General features: G+C 43.7%; 1 protein-coding gene across 1 annotated transcript; it reads left to right on the plus strand.

Annotated features, from left to right (window-relative positions):
* Positions 1 to 2,623: 2,623 nt before the first annotated feature.
* SPATS1 (spermatogenesis associated serine rich 1) lies at positions 2,624 to 25,166 on the plus strand. Its single transcript, XM_066252959.1, is given in 8 exon segments — positions 2,624 to 2,739; positions 2,741 to 2,859; positions 8,649 to 8,796; positions 13,451 to 13,575; positions 15,142 to 15,303; positions 22,498 to 22,618; positions 23,737 to 23,799; positions 25,019 to 25,166. Coding segments are annotated over 8 exon segments (1,002 nt in total).
* Positions 25,167 to 25,504: the final 338 nt, after the last annotated feature.

Consider the following 25,504-nt stretch of genomic DNA (forward strand, 5'->3'; position numbering starts at 1 on the left):
TGCAGATGGCTCCTGTGCCCTGCCAAACTTCCGGCTGGTAGCCTGAGCAAGCCTGGTTCAGGAGTCATCTAGAATGTGCCCAACAGATGAAGGCAGAGTGGCCCCGGAGGTTTTAAAGCTACAGAGTCATGGGAGGTTTGTGAGTCGCAATTCATCACTGAAAATTTCGACTCTGAGATTCATCAGCCTGCTTTGAAATCCCCTGAAACCCCCAGGACTAACACAGAGATCTTGATGTCTTAGAACCTGGTGGTGCAGGTTAAGGACCTAGTGTCTTTCCTCTCAGGAGGATGCAAACAAGAGAGGGAGGATCTCAGCTCAGGCCATTTTAGCATCCATCCACCCATCTGTCTAACCATTCATTCATTCATTCATTCAAATGATTATTGAGTGCTAATCTGTGCTAGGCACTGTGCTAAGTACTTGGACAGCTGTGAACAAAACAGACAAAATGTCTGCCCTCCTGGCATTGCAGCATCTTGGGTCACATCATTAGTAACACTGCAGTTGCCCAGCTAACATTTCTATTACAAAGCTTACCACTTTTACCATGGGATGAGATAATTAAACAGATAAGATGTGTTTTTCTCAGACTTTAATAAGAGGAGATGCCCTGGATTTAATGTTAAATAAAAAAGCATGAGAGAAAATTATATATGCAGTTTAGTTCCAATTATGTTCATAAATATGTGCATAGAAAAAGGACTGGTGAGCAATAGCCCCTAATTATTAGTAGTGGTGTGACAGGCTGTATTTCCTAAGATGACCACAACAAAGTCCCCCATACTAGGCTCTGTATGCAATGTGAACTTGATTCTTCCATTGAGAGGTGTGGTCAAGGATTCCTCTCCCTGCATCTGTGACAATACAACTTCTGCCTAGCCCTCCTGGGATGCTCCTATTTGGAATGCCAGATGCTATGAGGAAGCACATGGAAAAGCACATGTGTAGGTGACTTGACCAAAGCCCAAGATGAGGTCCCAGCTGATGGCCAACACATGTCATGAGACATGAATGAGGAAACGAGAGCCACCTTCTGGCTGTAGCCATGTGAGAGACCCCAACTACGACCAGTCTCGTTTAACCTAGCCAACCCTCAGAATCAGGAGATAATAATGAGAGTTGTTTAAAGCCACAGACTTTGGGGATTTTTTGTTAAGTGAGAGGAGGGGAGATAGACTCCCACATGCACCCCGACTGGGATCCACCCAGCAACCCCTGTCTGGGGCTGATGCTTGAATCAACTGAGCTATCCTTAGTGCCTGGGGCTGATGCTCAGACCAACCAAGCCACTGGCTGTGGGAGTGGAAGAGAAAGAGAAGGGGGACAGGGAAAGGAAGAAAAGCAGATGGCATGTGTGCCCTAACTGGGGATTGAACCTGGAAAATCCATATGCTGGGCTGATGCTCTATCTACTAAGCCAACCAGGCAGGGTTGATTTTTTTTTTTAATATAGCAATAGAGATCCAGAAAAAGTGGTTTATCTGCATTGTAGGACTGTGGGTATTAATACTACTGTTCTATATTTTCCAAGATTTCTACAAGAACCACTTTATTTTATAATCCATAAAAATTGTCATTAAAAATAAAACATCTAAATTTTTTCACTTTACCTAAGGAGAATTAAGATCTGAATTTGAACTGAAGTCCTTAAATTAGACTGGGAGAAAGCTTTCCACACAAGGCTGATGAGATGATGCTGGAAAGGATTAGTAAGGTCAGTTCAAGTTGGTATGATGAAAAGAGTGGTAGATTTGGAGGGAGGAAACTTGGAAATGAATCTCAGTTTTCTGGGTGACCTTGAGCAAGCCCTTGCTCAAATTCAGCTTTCTATTTTGAAAAGTGCAGCTGGCTGCACAAGGCAGATAACACCCACCAGGGCTCCTGGCCCAGAAAAGGCGTTCTGGAAGCGCTAGGTGATCCTGTCTAATCAATGCCTATTATAAGCGGGCATCTGAGAGCTCTGCGGAGGGCTCATCCTTCACTGCCACCAGAGGCTCCAGTTCCAACAATAATGTACTATAATAGCCCAGAGAAGAGCCAGAATTAAAAAAAGGAAAGAAAGAAAGAAAAATCCAGAAACGCTGAGCAACTTTTCCAGTAGTCTTTGCTCACGACGCCCCATCGTGGCCGAAGCCTCTATTCTGCCCATCTCAGATGACGCCATCGCACGCCGAGGACCATTGAGCCCCCAGATGCAAAGGGAAGAGAACCCGGAGGCCCCCGCCTGGCGCGAACCCGCGCTGCAGCGAGTTGCTGGGGCCGGTGTCCCGGCAACCTCAGAACTCGCCTCTGTGGGAGGAGTAGGCGGTGGCTGTTTCCCTCTGGCCTTTGGCTCTGAGTTTCCAGCCAGGGATCCCGCAGTTGGGCTGCCAATTGGTGCGTTGATCACTGCATCTTCCCGTGAGTCCTCTCAGTGTAGAGCCGGGCCACCTTTGGGTGGGAGGGGACGGAAGACCCACAGGTGGAAAGGGAAAGGGCACCCCGGATGCGCGGGCAGTGAGCCCTGATGGGGCTGGGAGAGAACTCACTGGAGCTCTGGGGCATCCAAACCAAGAAACACCTGGTAGAGGGAGCCAGGGAAGCTCTGATTAAGAGGCCAGCCCTGCCCTCTTGACTTTCAATGGCCTGTGGAACTTCTGTTTGTTTTGACTGCTACCGTTCTTACAAAGGTCTTTTCTTTGTCTCCGGGCTGCGGTTACTATTTAAAATCAACACGTGCAGAGATGAGTCCATCCATGGGAAACGGTCCCGGGGACTGCAATCCGCCCTCCGTCTCCAGGGCGACCCACAGCGGACAGCTGGAGAAGGTTCAAGAGGAAGAAGACGCTGGCACCACCGCGGTGGAGAGGAGACACAGTTGAGTTTAAGAAATCAGGAGGGCTGGGTGTGGATTTGCTCATCATATCCAAGTGTAATAGAACCAAGAGACAACCCCTCTAGTTTAAAAGGAGGCTGTTTGGGGGCATAAAAAAATACTACTTGTGTAGCATCGAAGCAGAGAGTCTCATAAATGACTTCCTGGACCTCATAACAGCCCTGGGTTATATTACAAATGAGGAAAGGGAGCCAGAGGTTTGACCGGCCTGATACTCCAGTCAGTAAACAGCGAAGCTGGGATTGGGCAGGAGTCTTCTGGTCTCCAAAGTCCAGGCTCTTTCGTTTGTTTTTTCCTTGCTCATATAATTTTTTTTTGGTATTTTTCTGAAGCTGGAAACAGGGAGGCAGTCAGACAGACTCCTGCATGCGCCCGACCGGGATCCACCCGGCATGCCCACCAGGGGGCGTTGCTCTGCCCATCTGGGGCGTCACTCCGTTGCATCCAGAGCCATTCTAGCGCCTGAGGCAGAGGCCATGGAGCCATCCTCAGCGCCCAGGGCTAACTTTGCTCTAGTGGAGCCTTGGCTGCGGGAGGGGAAGAGAGAGACAGAGAGGAAGGAGAGGGGGAGGGGTGGAGAAGCAAATGGGCGCTTCTCCTATGTGCCCTGGCTGGGAATCGAACCCGGGTCCCCTGCACGCCAGGCCGACGTTCTACTACTGAGCCAACCGGCCAGGGCCAGCTCATATAATTTGTGGCACTGTTTATTGGATGGGACAGATCAGGTAGAAATTATGATCACCTTAAAGAAAGGTCTGAAATAAATAATGGATAGTAGTTCTCTAATTGGCTCTTCAGGCTGAGGATGGTGTTTGGGGGCACATTTGCCTTGAGAGAACGGTGTTGTGGAGCAGAACAGCCACAGTTTCTCAGGAAACCGTAGAGTAGTGTATGCCCAGGTTGACATTTACCTGTTATTATAAGTGAGTGGGCTATATGCTACAGAAAGGGACCATGAGGTCTTCTGTCTCGTCCCCATCAGATCTTAGCGTGGTCCCTGGTCTTCTGTATTCAGGTCTGCGATCTCCTCACTCTTTTTCACAAGTGCAGGGAGGGGGGTGCTGTGACTCACCACACCCACTTACAAGTGGGGCCAGTGGAACGGGAGGAAGTAACATCATTAACTGCCCAACAATACCCTGGTCAGCAAGGAGGAAAAGGCTCTGGGCTTCTAACTCGAAGCTCCAGACTTCTCTACAGTTTCCAGGTGGATCTGGGTGAAGGAGGGAGCTGTTATTTTAAGGGTGGGTCACAGGGGCTCAATGTCTCTGAGTTAGAGGCACCAGCCCCTGAGATCCCCAAACCACATTAACCAAAGTTCCGTGGCTTCCTTTTCTGCTTTGTAGGTGTGTCCACTTGGGAGACCACACCTGAGCTCGTGGGGTTCAGGAATGAACGGCTCCAAAAACCAGTTGAAGACGAATGCACCACTGTGGGTGTCCATGCGTTTTTCTAGCAGAGGGCGCCCAATGCTTTCATTACTTCTCGGGGGAGTCTGTGATCCAAAAAACCGGTTAAAAGCCACTGTCCTAGATCCTTAAGTTATTTGTTGAGCAGATAAGCAGGGGTGGGAAACTGAATGTTTAGAGAGTATTCATATGAAGCTAACTTGGATCGTTGTGTTATTTTCTCCCTTCCAGACAGTGCTATTGTGTAAATCAGCTGAGATGACAAGTGTGTGAAAGAGCCTTGGTTATATAAGATGTTATTCCTGCCTAAAGAAAAGGAGATAATTACCCTGAGTTCGGCAGATGGTACCAAAGAAGCCGAATTTCTTCTAAACTCTCCTTCTCCCCTGAATTCCTTTCTAGCCCCCAGAACCTTCGCTTGGTCCTTTGGTTTCCTCATCTCGTAGTGTTTTAGTGATTTGTTAGACTTTCCTGTCTTATGGCTTACTGAATATTTATTGCATTTGAATAACAATTATCATGATAAATGGTGACCCTTTCAAGAAGGATGTACCTTAGCTAGAGAGAGAGAGAGAGGTGGGGGAGGAATTGGGGGCTGGGCATGGAGAGGTAGTTGTCCTGCTTAAAGTTACTTGATGTCAAGCTCACATGGGATCATCAGCATCAGAGTGGGAGGGCTCAGACTCTCCTACCTGAGCAGGTGCTGAGGGGCAGCGGGAGGCCACGTGTAAGTGTCTCCAGGTCGTGTTTGAGGCGGAGTTGCTTCTGGAAGGATCCTGTAGTCAGCTGGCTCTGGAGAAGGTGCTGATGCCAGTGTAGCAGAAAGACTGCTGCTCTTTTGGTCCTTGGCTGTCAGATCAGTCTTCCCTGTTTTTCAGCCACAGGCCACTTTCTAGATAGAGTGTTGCCAATACAAGCCTTCTTAAGCAAACAAGGAAATATGCTAAATCTGTACATGTGATTTCACTGCTTGCTGCTCAAAGTTATGCAATATATTCAAAATTTTCCCCTAAAATGAAAAATAAAACAAAAAACTTCTGAAGGGCCCCTCTGATACCATCTGTGGCAACCAGTTTTTGCTTTGGTGAACTTTCCAGTCCTCTAGTGGCGAATATCCCAGGTCGATGCGCTACCCACTGTGCCACCACTTGGTCAGGTTGAAACTACATTTTATAAATTATACCCCATAGCTCTGTCACCTTGCAAATGTTATTTGAAATTTTGGGTCCTCAATTTCTTTATGTGTAAAGTTATTTCTAATTTACCTATAATTGTGACCTCCTTCTTCTTCCTAATACTGTATATTTGTGTTTAAATATTTTTCTTGAACTTTGTTAATCTGTGTTCTTGAACTTTGATGATTAGAACCCATAGTTCTGATCATCTTCCTCATTTCATTTATTTCTGTTTGTATTTTATGATTTACTTCTTTATCATTTTAGGGGATTTATTCTCTCCCCTCCCCCTTATTTTTTGAATTGAAAGCTTAGCTCATTAACTTTGGAATCTTTGTGTTTTTTTTATACTTTAACCCATCAGTTCTAAGATGAACATTTTTCATAGTTTGCATCTCTGAAGTTGGGTTGGTCTAACCAGTGCTGTGGGCCCAGCGGCAGGTGTGAAGTAGTTGTCATAAACTTTGCTGCATGAGCAATGAATAATGCAGAAAGTATGTGAGCGGCTTGGGAGAAAATGCCAGAGGCAATAAAGGAGCAATCATTTAGAAATGCTGCATCACCCATGCTGTTGCACCGACCTTAATAAAAAATGTGGATATTAGTGATTGCTTTGAAAAGTGAGTTAGTAATCAGATTTTCGAAAGGGAGTATGGTTTGATAATGCTTTAATCAATTTATTTTGCCTTTATTTTTCTTCTTATTTATTTATTTATTTTTGTGAGCAAGAGAGAGGGAGAGAGAGAGAGAGACAGATGGGGATATATAGACAGGAAGGGAGAAAGATGAGAAACATCAATTCATAGTTGTGGCACCTTAGTTGTTCATTGATTGCTTTCTCATACATGGCTTGACACCCGGGGATAGGGGGACTCCAGCTAAGCCAGTGACCCCTTGCTCAAACCACTGACCTTGGATTCAAGCCAGTGACCTTGGGCTTCAAGCCAGCGACCTCTGGGCTCAAGCCAGCGACTATGCTGTCATATCTATGATCCCATGCTCAAGCCAGCAACCCCCGTGCTCAAGCCAGTGACCTCGGAGTTTTAAACTTGGGTCCTCAGTGTCTCAGATCAATACTCTATCCACTGCGTGACCACCTGGTCAGGCTCTTTTTCTTTTTTTAAAATTTTTCCAAATTTAGAAGTGGGGAGGCAGTTGTCAGACAGACTCCCGCATGTGCCTGACCGGGATCCACCTGGCATGCCCATCAGGGGGTGATGCTCTGCCCATCTGGGGCGTTGCTCTGTTGCGGCAGGAGCCATTCTAGTGCCTGAGGTGGAGGCCACAGAGCTGTCCTCAGTGCCCAGGCCAACTTTGCTCCAATGGAGTCTTGGCTGCGGGAGGGGAAAAGAGAGATAGAGAGAAAGGAGAGAGGGAGGGGTGGAGAAGCAGATGGGCACTTCTCCTACGTGCCCAAACCAGGAATCAAACCCAGGACTTCCGCATGCTGGGCCAACACTCTACCACTGAGCCAACTGGCTAGGGACTTTTTCTTTTTTAAAGGTGTCTGAAGTCAAATTTGTTTGGAAATGTTGTATACCATGTCCCTCATTTGGATGTTAAAATGCATTAATTTTTTTTCTTGCCAGCTATATATATCAGTAGCTCATTTAGAAAAAACATTTATTTTTGTATTTATTTATTTATTTATGAGAAAGAGAGAGGCAAGAAGGAAGAGGAGGAGGAGAGAGATGAAAAGTATCAACTTGTAGTTGCAGCACCTTAGTTGCTCATTGATTGCTTTCTTATATGTGCCTTGACTGGGTGGGGGGGGGTCAAGCTGAGCCAGTGACCCCTTGTTCAATCAAGCCAGTGACCTTTGGGTTCAAGCCAGCAACCATGGGGTCATGTTAATGATCCTGTGCTCAAGTTGGCTAGCCCATTTTTAATTTTTGATTGATTTTAGGGAGAGAGGAAAGGAGAGAGAGAGAGAGAGAGAAAGAATCACCAATTTGTTGTACCACTTATTTATGTATTCATTCATTGGTTGTTTCTTGTGTGTGCCCTGACCAGGAATCAAACCTGCAACCTTGGCATGTCGGGATGATGCTCTAACCAACTGAGCTACCTGGCCAGGGCTGTTCTTATTATATCTTCATAACCAAAAGTTACATTATGTCTACTGAACTTCTATGCTCTGTGAAATTATGCATGTACTATCCAACCTGACACAGTATATGAAGCATCAACCTGGAATGCTGAGGTTGCCTGTTTGAGACCACGGGCTTGCCCGGTCAAGGCACATGTGAGAAGTAACTACTATGAGTTGCTGCTTCCTGCTCTTCCCCCCCTTCTTTCTCTCTTTCCTCTCTCTAAAATCAATAAATAAAATCTTTAAAAAAAAAGAGGTACTATCCATTTATCTGACATTTATAACATGGACAAGGCACACATCTCCATCCGAAGAGGAGAGGACAGTTTGACTTTCACGAAGCAATGATTGTAAAGCAGTGAAGACAATGGACACACTTCTCTAACCGACAGTCACCGGACTCCCTTAGATGTCCTTGTGGGTGACTGGGGAGTGCTACTTTTTTTTTCCACTTATTGAACATCTATTTTGTGTCAGGCCCTGCACTGAGTGCTACGAAGATGACCAAGACACACTCTGGTGGGGAAATTGCGTATATAAACAAATGACAACACTACAGTGTAAGGGGAGCCGATGGACGTCTCTGAAGACAAATCTTTGGGTTATGATCACCAGCTATATTCATTATTCTTTCTATGAGCAAATCCTTTGAAAAATTGTATTTAGAGGTCAGGAAAGATACAGTGATATATAACTCAAGTCAGATCTTACCTTTCACTTAGTTCAGAGTAGACTGACTGTGTGGGTACGAGCAGTCTAGCCCAGTGGCTAGGAATTTAGACCAGTGTCATATAAATTGTGATCAAATCTGGGCCAAGATGTTTATTTTTTATGTGATTAAAGGCAAGTTGCTTAACCTTCTAATCCTCAGTTTTCTCATCTGTAAAATGGAAGGATAAATAATCCCTACATCTGTGGGTAGTGATGAGAATTAAATGGGAAAATGTGTGTAAGATGTCAGCACAATCCCCAATATACAAGAAATGCTCGAAAAAAAATAATGCTAGTTTTTAAAAAATATATAATCTAGGGAAAGAGATAGAGTGGAAAGTATTTTCATTAATGTAATAAATGGCCATATCTATGTGTTGCAGGTACTAAGCACAAGGAATTTGTGGAATCTGCGGGATGCTTTGCCAATACAACATCTTCTGGCCAAAGGGTCAGTCCCTCAACCTCTGTTGTATCAGGTCCAGGTGTCAGTGAGCCTCTAGGCTCCTGCAGAGAGTCTGCCCACCTAGAGTAAGTAAGCATCCAGTGAAGAGCCATAGACGGTGGGGCAGTTTCGACCAGTGAGCCAAGAGCCTGATAGGTGTCTTGACATCTTTGGCAAGAACATGAATTCTGGAGCCAGACGAGGTTAAAATCCTCGCATTACCACTTAGCATCTGTGAGAACTTGGGCGAGTGATTAAATTACTTCCTGGCATATAATAAGTGCCGTGCAAGTGCTTGCTATTATGAGGTTCAAAAGCAGGTTAAACTAATGTAAACTATATATTTTTAAGAATATATACATACATACATAGGTGGCAAATTTTAAAGAAAAGCAAAGAAATGATTCCTATGAGGGTCAGAGTAGGACAGTGGCTACTTCTCTGGGAAGGGAGCATGACGATGATTTCTGGGGACCAGGGGGCGGGCTGGCCTTGTTTTATTTGTTTCTTGTCCTGGATGTTGGCTTTATAATTATAAAACTGAGTTTCTATTTTATATTTGGTGTATTTTTATCTGTTTATATTTATTTTACAGTAGAATTTTTTAAAACCTTATTCTAACAAATTTTGTTATAATGGAAATAATTTCAATGCATTGTAATAATTTTTGCAAATATAAAAGCAGTATTAAAAAATCACAGTAACTTCATCTCTTACAGAATCAATGTTAACATTGATTCTCTTACAGAATTCAATGTTTTTAGTATATGTAAGAAAAAGACTTCTAGTTCTTCCTTATGCATATAAATATATATATATATTTATTTTTATTTTTTATTTATTCATTTTAGAGAGGAGAAAGAGAAAGAGAGAAGGAGGGAGACAGAGAAAGGGTGGGGGGAGGAGTAGGAAGCATGAATTCCCATATGTGCCTTGAGCATGCAAGCCCAGGGTCCTGAACCGGTGACCTCAGTGTTCCAGGTTGACGCTTATTCACTGCGCCACCACAGGCCAGGCTAACTAGTATATATACTGCTCACAAAAATTAGGAGATATTTAAAAAATGAATATGAAGTGATCAAATATCCCTTAATTTTTGTGAGCAGTATATATTTATTTGACACAATTAAGATCTATTATACTACTCTTTTTATTATTATTATTATTATTATTATTTTTTTTTTTTTGTATTTTTCTGAAGCTGGAAACGGGGAGAGACAGTCAGACAGACTCCCGCATGCGCCCAACTGGGATCCACCCGGCACTCCCAACAGGGGCTACGCTCTGCCCACCAGGGGGCGATGCTCTGCCCCTCTGGGGCGTCGCTCTGCCGTGACCAGAGCCACTCTAGCGCCTGGGGCAGAGGCTAAGGAGCCATCCCCAGCGCCCGGGCCATCCTTGCTCCAATGGAGCCTTGGCTGCGGGAGGGGAAGAGAGAGACAGAGAGGAAGGAGGAGGTGGGGGTAGAGAAGCAAATGGGCACTTCTCCCATGTGCCCTGGCCAGGAATCGAACCCGGGTCCCCTGCACGCCAGGCCGATGCTCTACCGCTGAGCCAACCGGCCAGGGCCTCTTTTTATTATTTTTATTTTAAGTGAGAGGAGGGGAGATAATGAGTCAGATTCTGCATGCGCCCAACCAGGATCCACCCAGAAACCCCTGTCTGGGGCTGATGCTTGAATCAATCCAGCTATTTTTAGCACCTGAGGGTGACACGCTTGAACCAACTGAGCTATCCTTAGCACCTGAGGTCAATGCACAAACCAATGGAGCCACTGGGGAAGAGGGAGTTAAGGGGAGAGGGAGAAGAAGAAAAGCAGATGGTTGCTTCTCTTGTGTGCCTGACTAGGAATCGAACCCAGGACATCTGCACACCAGGCAGACGCTCTATCCACTGAGTAACTGGTCAGGGTCTATACTACTCTTTTTAAATCCTGCTTTTTCCCCCTCTTCATTTACTCACTCTTCCACAATCACCTGTTTATCTGTCCATGTTCTCTGCCCCTTGACTCTAAGCTCCTTGAGATCAGGACTGTGTTGGCTCCTTGGTGTCTAGAACAGTGGCCACCACAAAATATACTCAGATAAATGTTTGTTGAGTAAACAAAGTAGGTGAATACTTCTAAATTTCTTTTGGAAAATTTTCTTTATCCTTGCAATCTTTTTTGTACAGTTTGTTTAGCAAAGTCTTTTCAAAAATATTTAAGAGGCCCTGGCCGGTTGGCTCAGTGGTAGAGTGTCAGCCCAGCATGTGGAAGTCCCAGGTTTGATTCCCCATCAGGGCACACAGAAGTGCCCATCTGTTTCTCCACCCCTCCTCCTCTCATTTCTCTCCCTCTCTCTCTCCCACCTCCCTCCCATAGCCATGGTTCAAGTGGAGCGAGTTGGCCCTGGGTGCTGAGGATGGCTCTATGGCCTCCACCTCAGGTGCTAAGAAGAGCTCAGTTGCTGAGCAACAGAGCAACTCCCCAGATGGGCAGAGCATTGCCCCCTAGTGGGCTTGCTGGGTGGATCCTGGTCAGGGTGCATGTGGGAGTTTGTCTCTGCCTCCCCTCCTCTCACTGAATTAAAAAAAAAAAAATATATATATATATATATATATATATATATATATATATATATATATATATATGTAAGAGATTTATTTCATCCCAGTGTCAAAATTATCAATATTCTGAACTGGGGGACTCTGAATTATTGCATTTTTTTTTGCTCTATCTGCACACAAACTCAGAGTTCAAAAGTATTAGTATACATGTATTTATTTAAAACTGGAGATCCAGCTATACAAGACTAGTGAGTTATTGAACTAGGCTTCCTTATGATTTTTAGGCAACGCAGTCTAGAGTGAGGCTACAGATCAAGCTCTGACCCTGCCTGGGTGTGTTTTATCCTTAACTTCTCTGAAGGCCCATTTCCTTTTCAAGTGGAAATGATTTTATATTGGCCCTGCCTACCTCACAAGGTTGTTAGTAGGGAGCAAACACAAGCAATATGAAATTGCTTTGAAACTATTCAAATATAAGGGTGATGTTATCTTATGAAGAAAAAGCCTATGACTTGAGAACAGATAACTATACTTGAAAACATTGGCCAGGGCCATCTATCATATGCAAAGCCTCTTAAACCAGAAGTGATCGCTTTTTCTGCTGACACCCACAGTACTTTGTTGTGGGACCTTCTACCTGCCAGGAAGTTTAGCACCAGACATAATGCTCTGTTGTTATAACCACTTCAGTCTAGGTTTGTTTTTGACTGTTCTTTCTCTCTTTTTTTTTTTTTTTTTTTTATACTTAGTGGTCATTTAATGGATCCATTGAACATGGATCTTTTTTGTAAGTTTGATGTTTTTGAATTGTATTAGGATGATTCTGGTTATTACAATTATACAGGTTTCAGATGCCCAATTCTACAACTCATCTCTATACACCATAGTGTGTATTCACCCCCCCAAGTCAAGTCTCCTTCCGTCACTAGGTACCCCCCTCCCCTCCCCCACCCCCTCCCAGCACTCCCTACCCTCTCCAAACTGTTTTCCATGCCCATGATGTAGCAGTTTTCTTGACGCCTAATTCACATGCTATATAATTCACTCATTTAATGTGTTCAACTCAGTGGTTTTTTTGTGTATTCAGAGTTGTGCAACCATTACCAGAATTCTAAAACATTTTACTTACTCCCAAAGAAGCCTGTGCCCCATAGCAGTTACCCATCCCATGTCTACTATCCCCCAGCCGTAGACACCTACTAATCTACTTTTTATCTCTATACATTTGATTATTCTGGACACTGCATATAAATGGAATTACCAATATGTTTTTTTTGTTGTTTTTTTTTTTTTAGTGTCTGACTTCTTTAATTTAGCATAATATTTTCAAGGTTCATCAGTGTAGTAACATATAGCAAGCAGTACATCATACCTTTTTTAGAAAAATTGTGGCTAGATATATGAACATTTGCTATTTTATCCATGTTTAAGTGTACAGTTCACCGTCATTAATTACACTTACAATGTTGTGCATTTTTCACTACCATTTTAAAAAATATTTTCACCATTCCAAACAGAAACTCTGTATCTGATTAGCAATAATTACCAATTCTCCCCTCTCCCCAGCTCCTGGTACTGTAATCTAACTAACCTAATCTACTTTCTGTCCTTATGAATTTATCTATTCTAGATATTTCATTTGAGTGGGATCATACAATATTTTTTCCTTAGGTATTTTGACTTATTTCACTTAACATAATGTTTTTAAGGTTCATCTGTATGTAATACATATCAGCACTTCATTCTGTTTTATGTCTGAATAATATTCCATTGTATGTATATGTGACATTATAGTTATTCATTCATCTGTTGGTGGACATTCGGGTTGTTTCTACTCTGGGACTCTTATGCATAATACCGCAGTGAATATCTGTGCGCATGTGCCTGTTTGAGTTTCTGTTTTCCCTTCTTTTGGGTATTCCCTAAATGCCTAGGGGTGGAGTTGCTGGGTTGTATGGTAATTCTACATTTCAATTTTTAAGGAACCACCAAACCACTTTTAAGCATGCATCTTTTGAATATGTTTCGGTCTCCCGAATTGTGAATAAATAAATTATATGCTCATGGATGTGCATGGAAGAGGGAGCCTGGGTATCACGAGTGAGGTAATTCTAGTATAAGAAATGTCAAGCTCAGGTTCTAAATACCAGGTTCAGCACACGGAAGAATTTAATCCTGCTACTTCCCTTCCAGGCCTGCTGCAGAGTTGGATCTGAAATCCTCCTCCTCACATTCGGATCAGTCCTCTGAAACCCTGTGGTCTGCAGTCCAAAAGGAAAAATACCTCGAGGAGTTCAGCCTGCTAAAGTTGCAGACAAGTAAGTCACAGCTCCTCTTCCACACGCCTCCAGGCCCACGGTCCTTCCGGAAGTCCGCCCTCCTGTTGGGCGCCATGCACTGGAAACCCACTAAGGGCCAGGCACTCGACATGCTTCATCTCTAAATCTCACAACAAGTCCTCTGGGGAAAACGTCATCGCATGTGTTTCAAACATGAAATGCGTTCTAAAATAATAAAGAAGTATATAAAGTATATAAATAAATCCCTTCCCCAATATTCTCCAACAATACCCCCATTCTGCTTCAATAGCTGTGAAAAGTTTAATATCTACACACCATTCTTCCCAAATTTCGAACTACATATGCATTTGTATACGTTGATATATGAGCAATAGTATTGAACCACATTTTCCCCAGAAGAGACTAGTATAGAAACTATTTTCACTCAAAGTAAATAGATCCTGGACTTCTTTCTGTGTCAGTACACAGAGATCTATGTGGCTAAGAGAGACCCGCCTGTTTTACACAGGAGGCCGAGGCTTGGGGAGATTCAGCGGCTCGGACAAGCGCACACAGCTAGGAAGGAAGCAGAGTGATGGGGTTAGAACCCAGTCTTGCCGACCTCCAAAGCCCAGGATCGTTCGCTGCCCTCCGCAGGGCCCACGTGTTTCTCAAGCAACTATGGAGCTACTAGGAGATCTTTTAGAGCTTGAAATCACTTTAGCAATTTTGTAGGAAAATGGTAGAATGAGGAGACAAAGATGCTGAGAGACCCAGCAACTCACCCGGGTTTGCACAGCCGCCTTTCTCATTTGCTGTAATCACGTGGATGCATCTTCTGGTGTCGCCGTAGGGCATGCAGGAGCTGCTGTTGCTGACACCACCAGGTCCCAGTTGCCATGGTTGGCCCAACCCTTCCCTGGTTGATGAGCATTGTCTTCTTCTTACTCACTTATCAGAATAAAGGTTGGGTCACAGGTGCTTGTAAACGGTCTCTGAGCTTCCCAATGCACGACATCACTTTCAACCATAAAATTGGCTTTATTTTTTTGAAAAAAAAAAAAGAAGCCTCTTAGCCTGACCAGGTGGTGGCACAGTGCATAGTGTCGGACTGGGACACAGAGGACCCAGGTTTGAAACCCCGAGGTTGCTGGCTTGAGTACAGGCTCATCTGGTTTGAGCAAGGCTCACCAGCTTGAGCTCAAGGTCACTGGCTTGAGCAAGGGGTCACTGGCTCTGCTGGACCCCCCGTCAAGGCACACATGAGAAAGCAATCAATGAACAGCTAAGGTGCCACAACGAAGAACTAATGCTTCCCATCTCTCCCTTCTTGTCTGTCTGTCCCTATCTATCCCTATCTCTGTCTCTCTCTGTATCTGTCACACACACACACACACACACACACAGCTTAGATAGCTTTCTTCCCATGTCCTTTCTTTTGTGTCTAGTCCCACAAAGGCTAAGGGTGCCCTGATGTAGGACCAGGGAGTTATATACACTGATCAAAGCCAGAGAGTGCCTGGGGAGTTTCCCCAACCTTTCGTCACCCTGTTGCATTATGAGGCTGGGAGTGGTGCTAATATAGAGACCTCTGATGTCTTGCAGAAGATGGGCAGCGTCCTGAGTGGACATTTTACCCAAGGCTGAGCAGCAGTATCCACACATACCATGTTGGAAAACGGTGCTTCTTTAGTGGGGTCTTCCTCGGCAACAAGAGGTCTCTATCAGAGAGGACGGTGGACAAGTGCCTTGGGAAGAAGAAATATGGTAACATTTTCCTTCTTGACCTTGACTGTGCAGTGCCTGAAAATCCCCTCCGGTTGTGCTTCCACAGGCCCAGCCCTGCAGGGTCACCGAGTCAGCCTGGTGCAGCCAGCAAGATAGGAAAGGGAAGAGGAGGGTTGGCGGCTGCAGTTTTTGGCAAAGAACTCGCAGCAGATGCTGATCCACATTCTTGCTTTTCTCTGAATTTCATAAAATGCTAATGTGACATTTAAGTAATCAGATAAGTTCTCTCAGATACTTATTAATAGAAACCTTCATTGAAGTTTGAAGAAAATCATTTATGTTTCAGTTAGGTGCTGCCTGTCATATGCATTTAAATTGTACTTTATATTTTTCACAAGGAAAACATCCTATAAGTCTTAGGCTAAGGCATATATTGTTATTTCATACCTTATTTAATAAAAGGTAACTGGCACAAGAATTTATATCTATCTTTCTATCTATTATCTATCTATCTATCTATCTATCTATCTATCTATCATCTATCATCTATCTATCATCTTCTGCCTATCTACTGATTTGTCTCCTTGTTTTATAACTTGGTGAGTTTTCTGTTCCCACCTATTCATAATTTATTAAAGACCTTAAAGGGTTGCTGAATCCCAACAGACCTTTTATGACACAATCTTCTACAGAAATACCTGTGTAGGAGGCAGCCACTGCTTCAGGGATGCAGAGAATTACTGTAGCAAGAATACAAAGACAAAGAAATAGAAAGTTCTCATTTTTGAGCTTTAAAATAGGCCTTTAAACTCTTATCAGTAACACATGATTTTGAAAACCAATGATTTTGTTTAGACAGAGAATAATGAAAAGCCAGACTGGAGGAGGTAGGAGGATATAGCGATATGGGAGTGTTGAGGAGGCTAGCTCCTGAGATCAAAATCCAGTGGGTGATTGGATGTGACTCTAGCTGGGGCTTCCGCCTCAGAGTGTGACTTGGGGATAACCTGGAGCCTCAAAGGGAAATGTTAGCTGCTTGACTCTGAGCTGGAGAGTAGTGATAGCTTTGGACAAGGATGGGCAGAGAGCCAGCCTCAGGGTCTCACCCACCCAGGAGGTGTGGGAGAATAGCCACACTTCTGTACCTTGTGAAGGCTGTGGAGGTTGGGACAGAGAGAAAGGATGAGAGAAAGAGAGAGAGAGAGAGCAAGCCAGGAGAGCCATATAGGACTCATTCTGGAATGCCAGGAGGCCATGGTAGGATGCGCTGTGGATGATCAAACCAGGGATGTTATGAGAATAATTTTATGCTTCACCTGATGCATTGTGGAGGGGGATGGCTTCTTGAGGCTCAGACTGGATGGCACATTTTGCAGAAACAGAAATAAAAATAGATGCCAGCTTTCAGAGAGTAGCAGAGGTCAGGCAGGCAGCAGACACCAGTGCAGTCTGCAGACAGTAACCTGGGCCCCAAAGCCTTCCACTAAAGCCCTGATGTCATATAAGCCTGCTCTGCACACCCCTACTTTCCACTCCCAACTGAGATGCAGCCATCGGGCAGAATAGGAAGGACTTATTTTACTGGCTCAAATCAGAAACAAATGAGGAAAACCAAGAAGGAACTAAGTTTAGCTGTATATTACTTAAGAATGCTCTTGGCTGCAAGTAAGAGAAAACCCAAATCACCAGAGGCTTAATTTGTAAGATATTTATTATATACCTAACAAGAATCTTTGAAATCTAGGTGGCCTATAGGGTCTTGTTGCCTAGAAATATCATCAAAGATACAGGCTCATTCTGTCTTTATGCATTATCATTCTTTACTACTGTGTTGGATTGTTGTCTTATCAAAAATGTTTCTTGTTTTATGGTCACAAGATGACTGTTGCAGTTTCAAGCATCATGTCTGTTAAGACCAGAAGAAGAGGAAACTCTCTTGTTGTCTTTTTCCTCCCTTTCTTTTTTTTCTTCTTCTAGAAATATGGAACACTTTACAAACCCACATGTCATCCTTGAGCAGGGCCACGTTAACCTCTCTGCTCCAACTCTAGAATATGGACTGTGGAAGCGAGAACTTGCCTTCCCCTTTTAGAAGGAAGGAAGAGTTTGCTATGTGGTCCTTGGGAGATTTTTTTTTCACTCATGTCTCACTGACCAGAACTGGGCCAGTGACAAGTATATATCAAAAGTGGGCCCTGGCCGGTTGGCTCAGTGATAGAGAGTCGGCCTGGAGTGCAGGAGTCCCGGGTTTGATTCCTGGCCAGGGCACACAGGAGAAGCGCCCATCTGCTTCTCCACCCCACCCCCTCTCCTTCTTCTCTGTCTCTCTTTTCCCCTCCCACAGCCAAGGCTCCACTGGAGCAAAGTTGGCCCAGACACTGAGGATGGCTCTATGGCCTCTGCCTCTGGCACTAGAATGGCTCTGGTTGCAACAGAGCGGAGCCCCAGCTAGGCAGAGCATCGCTCCCTGGTGGGCGTGCCGGGTGGATCCCAGTCAGGCGCATGCAGGAGTCTCTCTGACTGCCTCCCCGTTTCCAACTTCAGAAAAATACAAAAAAAAAAAAAAAAAAGTGAATGGGATTATCATGATGATCCAAGTCCTTACCCTAACTCATCACTTCCCTCTGAACTCAACAGTAAAAAGTATCCTAAACTTTGTGATTATTCTTTTTCCTTTCTTCCTTTTATGTTTTTTTCCATAAATACTGAGGCATATTTATGAAATAATTATTGACTATATAGAATAAAGTTTCACACTTATATGATTCTCAGTCCATTTAAGAAATGACATATTATGTTTGTATTTGAAGCCTCCAATAGGCCCCTACTTAAATATAACATCTTTCCTTCCCTAATTCCAGGGTAACCACTATTCCACCTTTATTAAAAAGGAAAACAATTTTTTTTAAGTGAGAGGAGGGGAAGATGGAGAGACAGACTCCTGCATGCAACCTTACCGGGATCTACCTGGCAACCCCCATCTGGGGCTGATGCTCAAATCAACCGAGCTATCGTTAGTGCCTGAGGCTGATGCTCGGACCAGCCAAGCTATCCTCAGCACCTGGGGCCAACATCTGAACCAATCGAGCCACTGGCTGCGAGAAGGGAAGAAAGAGAGAAGGGAGGGGAAGAGAAGCATATAATCGCTTCTCATGTGTGCCTTCACCAGGGATCAAACCTGGGACATCTCTCTATCCAATGAGCCAACCGGCCAGGGTCAAGAAAAACTTTTTATTAAGGTCATTTTCAAGTGTGTCAAAGTAGAAAGAAGAGCACAATGTAACCAGAAAATCATCACTTAGCTTCAATAGTGATTGACATGTGACTAATCTTGTTTCATTTTACCCTTCTCCCCCAGGGGTTATTTTAAAACTAGTTCCAGACAGCATATAGTTTCATCTATAAATATACTTGTATGTACCTCTAATAGATAAGGATTATTTTTATTAACATGACACCAATACTATTCTCATATCTTTAAAATAAAACTAGCAAAAATTCACTAATATCACCAAATATTCAATGTTCAAATATTCAACTGCTTCCCAAGAGCCATAATTAAAAAACATTTATAGTTTGTTTGAAGTAGGATCTAAATAAGGTCCATACTTAGCCATTTCTTGAAAAGTCTCTTAAGTCTCTTTTAATATATCGGTTCTCCCCCCACCCCTTTTTTTCCCTTGCAATTTATTTGGTGAAGAAACTAGGTCCTTTGTCCCTAGTCTAGAGTTTGCCACAGTCGAGAGATAGCTGATTACACTCCTTGATACCACTTAACAGATTCGTCTGTCCTGTGTATTTCTTGTAAAGTGATACTTGATTGGTGTTGGTGTGATTACCTCTTCTTCGGTGATGTGCAATGACTTCCTTCAACGTCCAGTGTTTAAGGGAAAAAAAACCCCACCAGGGTCTTTTCCTGCTTCTTCTTTTTCTTGGTTTTAGTTCAGCTCTTGATATTGTGAAGCTTGCTACTGAACTTTTATTCCTTTGTGAAATTCTCTCCTCCCTCATTATTTTCCTTTTTAAAAAATTAAAAAAACTGCCTGACCTGTGGTGGTGCAGTGGATAAAGCGTCGACCTGGAATGCTGAGGTCGCCGGTTCAAAACCCTGGGCTTGCCTGGTCAAGGCACATATGGGAGTTGATGCTTCCTGCTCCTCCCTCCCCCTTCTCTCTCTCTCTCTCTCTCTTTCTCTCTCATTCTCTCTCCTCTCTAAAAATTAATAAAAGTAAAAAAAAATCCTTCAGTTACAGTTGACATTCAGTATATTAATTTCAGGTGTACAATGTATTGGATGTGGCACACATCCTTTTTGTTCACACTCTAGTGGTCAGAACGTGGCTCTGCCTAACTGCGTCGGGGGTGGAGAGATGCGGGCCAGAATACGTTACTTGGTGAACAGTTGCTAGTTTGCTCCTTCATATGGTTCTTTGATTTTAATGCGTATACAGTATCCCATTTTCTACATCCTGAGTGTCTTTCTAGCTGGGACATTGCATGGTTCATCTGGAAGCATAAACAAGCAGGATATGGATCTATCAGCTATGCATACATGGTGGCCAGCACTTTGTTCTGACAGCCGTGTTTGTGGAATATTCAGAAACTATCCAAGATCCCATATTATACCTAATAGCTTAAACAAACATTATTTCAGAGGTGTTGTTTGGGAGATTTTCTTTTAAAAATAACATCTTAAATTTGGACACAAGCCATTGGTTCTTTTTCTACTTGCTGACATTATCTTGTGAAATCTAGTAGATTTCTAAGTGTTGCCCTCAGAACACCTGTATCATAATCAACCGGAGTGTTTATTAAAACTTTCGGTTCTTGCCAAGTACTGTTCAAATATGCAAGGGTTGTGAGTTTGATCTCCAGTCAGGGAACATACAGGAACAGATGGATGTTTCTGTCTCTCTCCCTTCCTCTCTCCTAAAATCAATGAATGAAATTTTTAAAAATTCTGGTTCTGGGAACCACTCCAGAGCTTCTGAAACAAAATTTTGGGGGTTGGGCCTGACCAGGTAGTGGTGCAGTGGATAGAGCTTTGGCCTGGGATGCAGAGGACCCAGGTTAGAAACCCTGAGGTCGCCAGCTTGAGCATGGGCTCTTCCAGCTTGACCATAAGGCTTACCAGTTTGAGTGCGGGGTCACTGGCTTGAGCATGGGATCATAGACATGACCCCATGGTTGCTGGCTTGAGCCCAGAGGTCACTGCCTTGAAGCCCAAGGTTGCTAGCTTGAGCAAGGGGGTCACTGGCTCAGCTCTAACTCCCTGGTCAAGGCACATATGAGAAAGCAGTCAATGAACAACTAAGGTGCTGCAGTGGAGAATTGATGCTTTTCATCTCTCCCCATTCCTGTCTGTCTGTCTCTCTCTCTGTCTCTGTCTCTCTCACTAAGAAAATAAAAGAGTTAATGAAAAGCTTAGATGAAGAGTCTTAGCAATTGAAAAGGGTTTTAAAAGAAAATGGTAAAACAATTAAACCCTCCAGTCCTTTCACTCCTGTGAGGTGGCGTCTCTGAGTCAGCTAGAGGCGTTGGGTCGGTAGGGAACAGCTTATCAAAACCCTTTCCTGGCTTTTCTGTTGATTTTTTTCCCTCTAACTCAAACTGGCCTCACCCAGCATCCTGACTCCCCCACCTCCCTCTCCTTTGCTTAATTAATCATTCTGCCCTTAGGACAATGAGGCTCTGGTCAGCATCTAGTAGTCTTAGGGACAAGGTCCTGGATCTGTTGACTCCAAAGACAGAGTTTTCAGTCAAATGAAAGATGACATCTTGGCCTCAGCTGTGGTTTAGCTCTGTACCCAGAAAAGATGAGTGATCCCACCCAGTGAGCAAATCCTTGCAAATTCAGAAAGAACAACTCCATGGCTGACATCAGGACCAGATACAATGATCGATTACCCCCTGCTCTAGCAACAACTGATCAGTAGAGACCACGACCCTAACTCCTTTAGTCATGATTCATGCTTTTTTCCCTATATAACCCTTCCCCTGGAAGCCATTGGGGAGCCAGGTCTTTGAGCATTAGCTCACTTGTGACTCTGGGCATGGTGCCATCTCCTTAATAAATCCTTACTTTCTTGGCTGCAAACTCCTGTTCGTGTCTTCCTGGGCTTTGATGCACAAGGGCAAACAGACCCCTTTAGCCTGGTAACATGATCCCAAGGCTGTGTAGTCTTGCAGTTAAGGTTTGTTCCCTTAGGAGGTGCATCTGGTGTCAGATGTGTGGGTTTAAATGACTATCTTGTACCAGCTGTCTCCTTCCAAGCTCAAGTGATTACTTGTTCGTTATTTGTTCCCGGGGTGCCCGAAGGAGCTAGTTGAATGTCCTAGTATCAGCTGAATAAGCAATGTGTGCTCTTTCTCCTAGCTCCTCTTCACTGGGAAGCCCACTTTCTGCTGCTGCACTGCCCCAGTCCTTGAAGCAGAAGGAGAAGGACTCTCATTGGCCGATTTCCTTCTGAGAGCCATTCAGAGAGGCAAAGCCCCACGACAACTCCTCCTAGAGCTTTATAGGACTCAGGGATTCAAAGCGTACTAATGCTCAGGGATGAAGAGATTTAAGTGAGAGTTCTTGCTCATTGTTGATACCAGAATTTAAAAAATTTCATTCATTGATTTTAGGAGGGAGGAAGGGAGAGAGAGAGAGAGAGAGAAAGAAACATCAATCTGTTCCTGTATGTTCCCTGACTGGGGATCAAACTTGCAACCCTTGAATATTTGAACAATGCTTGGCAAAAACCAAAATTTTTAACTCCAATTGATTACGATACAGGTGGTCTGAGGACAACACTTAGAAATCTAGTAGATTTCACAAGATAATGTCAGCAAGTAGAAAAAGAACCAATGACTTGTGTCCAAATAGAAGATGTTACTTTTAAGAGAAAATCTCTCCCAAACAGCACTTCTGAAACAATATGTTTGTTTAAGCTATTAGATTAGGTATAATATGATGACCTATGAGTCATCATTCATTTTAACCCAAACCTCAGCTATTCTTCTTTCCCAGGGTGAGAAAGTCATAACAATACCTTTTAGAAAATGTCCTAAACACAAGTTCACACTTTTATCTTCTTCTCCTCAATTATAAACAGAAGTTTAAGATACCTATATGCATCTCATAATAAAGCACTAAATTATCTTATTTCCATTGTCATCTCAGTGCTTAAAGCAAATCTGTGGATCATCTTTAGCCAGTTTTATGACTTTTTAATACATCTTTCACAGATATTGATACCAGGAATGGAATCCCAAAATTAACTCCAGGAGATAACCCATATATGTACCCAGAACAGAGTAAAGGTTTCCACAAAGTAGGATCAACGCTCTCACCAGTGAATTTTTCAATGTAAGTATACACTAATACTAGGGTTACTTAGTTAAATTTAAAGAAATTCTATCTGGGGTGGTGAGCACACAATACAATATACAGATGATGTAGCATAGAATTGTACACCTGAAACCTACATAATTTTATTAACCAATGTCACTCCAATACATTCAATAAAAAATAAAAAAAGAAAACATTAAAAAATAAAGGAATCATATCTTTCTCTACTCTAAAGAAATTATATTTTACAAGGCGTAGATCTCAATAAAACATGGTGGGTGAAAATTTCTAAAAATGTCCGTATTTAGTTTGTTAATGTAGGCATACATATAATTAAAATTATACACAGGACCTTTACTACAAAAAGTGGTTGTTAATTGTATTCCTATTGTTATTACCACACATCTGAAGACTTTTCAGGTTTCATAGTGAATCAGGTTGTTGATTAGTGACTACTATTTGAGTTCACTTACACGGGGAACTAAACTTAGACCAAAGTGAATGAGGAGAAAGGGAGGACCATTAAATTAAAAGAAAAATGATGGCATATCACATTAAAAATTATCTATGTTTGATCTAATGATGTTCACTAAAAATGATAAAACTAATAAAAATTATGGCCCTTACATATTTGAAGCCCATATGTAACAATTAAAATGAGAAAATAAGCCCTTCCCAGTTGTCTCAGCGGTAGAGCGTCGGCTTGGCGTGTGAAAATCCTGGGTTCGATTCCCGGACAGGGCACACAGGAGAAGCGCCCATCTGCTTCTCCACCCCTCCCCCTCTCCTTTCTCTCTATCTCTCTCTTCCCCTCCTGCAGCCAAGGCTCCATTGGAGCAAAGTTGGCCTGGATGCTGAGGATGGCTCCCTGGCCTCCGCCTCAGGCACTAGAATAACACTACTTGCAATGGAGCAACGGCCCAGATGGGCAAAGCATCGCTCCCTGGTGGACATGCCAGGTGGATCCCAGTTGGGCGCATGTGGGAGTCTGTCTGTCTGCCTCCCTGCTTCTCGCTTCAGAAAAATACAAAAAAAAAAAAAGAAGATAAAATAGGACATTTTATTGACCACAATGACATACTGATCTCTTCGCTGTAGGAGCAAACTAATTTTATGATCACCTTTTCTGTTTTCAGAGTGCCTTATGAAAAGGCATTTGATACATTTATTCCACTTGAGCCTCTTCCACAAGTTCCCAAGTGAGTTCTCTCGTCGTGTTTTTTATTATTCTTTCTCTATGAAAATATCAATTATTTATTATTTTTTCCTATGGAGAAACTCATAGACATCCAACACATAGGGACGTTTTGAATCCCAGCAGGTGGGCAGGGCAGTTTGTATGGACAGTTTTTGGTGAGACAGTTGGAGACAAGTGTCTGTAGAGTCTGACAGCTGGGCTGCTCACAAGATATGATTGACAGGCTACCAGATGCCGTGTGGTGTGCTAGGGATGCGCTATGTGGGGGCGTTATGTGGAGCAAAAAGACAGGAGTCCCTGGCTTCCAAAACTTGAGAGTTTGTTGGCAAAGAAAGACACATGCTTCAGTAAGTGCAGCCAGGGAATATGATTAGAGTTTGAAAAGGCAGAGAGAAACCATTGGAGTATTCCTGTATTTCAATGAAATATCATGCTTCCCACTTTTTGATTTTGCTTAGCTCCACTCTAAACTTTATTTATTTACTCAAGTAAAGAACGTCCTTCATCTTCCTGCTTCAGCTCATCTCAGGAGTCTCACTGCCTGATGATACCTCTTGGGACACACAGGGCGCAGCCCGGCATATACCATTTCAAATCGCAACGGCCCTGGGAGGGCCCTGGGTGTCTGCATTAGCTGAGGTCCCAGCAGAAAACAGAAGGCACACTTCCCTGGGATTTTGAAAGCAGTTCAGTGTAGGAACTGTGTACAGATGTGTGAGCAGGTTGAGAGAACTCACACGGGAGGGTGAAGCACCCAGGGGCTCCCAACAGCGGGAAGCTCTTACTACGAGGTCTGAGCAGCCAGAGGAGGGATCATGGTTCACAGAGCAGTGGGCGGTGGAGAGGGCTCTTGGGAAGGACTCGCGGCAGTGGAGCATGCCACCACTGCCAGAACTGGGGCTTCTCTGGAGACAGGGCAGAGCTAGGTAAGATATTTCCCAACCTCTCTCTTCTCACCTTCTGATCTGTTGATGCCTCTCATTGGCCAAGCCCAGGTGGGGCAGGGAGGAGTCAAGTTGATGACAGCTGCAAGGGTCAACTTCCTGGACAGAGAAGGGCAGAAAAAAATATCTTCGTTTGGGTCAAGGACAAATGGTGAACAATTAACACGGTGTCTTATTCTGACACTGATCTTCTAAATTTGAGGCCTTCTTACTGACCATGTTTATAAATTTTGCATCGGACAAACACAAGCTCTGGGTGTTGTTTTCTTCTGACAGCTTGCCTTTCTGGGTAAAGGAGAAGGCCAACAAGCTGAAGAATGAGATAAGAGAAGTCAAGGAGCTTGATAACTGGCGCCCAGCGATCCCTTTGATGCGCCGTGTATCCTCTGCTGGTGGGTGTAAGCACCTTCAAAGAATAGCGTAAAAGCTGGAGGCGAGCCCAGGAACGCAGGGTTCTGAGGGCTTCTTCACGGAGAAGAGAAAAGGCAGAGCCTTTCCCAGAGTGGATGGTGTCTTTACCCCACCCAGGTGGAGGGCCTTGGGGCAGATGCCATGGCCACACTTCCTGGGTTGACTCTTTTAATGAAATACCACCTTGAACTCAGTGCCTCAACCTGCAGGTATTTTGGGTACCCAAGACAATCCTGAGCAGAAACAAGCCCACAGAGCATGCACCGAGCACTGTGGGGAGCCTCTTCGAGTCCATTGCATCTGCTGGTGTGACTGTTCTCAATCAAATGTTTGACTTTGAGAAGGAAACAC

The sequence above is a fragment of the Saccopteryx bilineata genome, chromosome 1, assembly GCF_036850765.1.
Source record: "Saccopteryx bilineata isolate mSacBil1 chromosome 1, mSacBil1_pri_phased_curated, whole genome shotgun sequence".
Lineage (NCBI taxonomy): Eukaryota > Metazoa > Chordata > Mammalia > Chiroptera > Emballonuridae > Saccopteryx > Saccopteryx bilineata.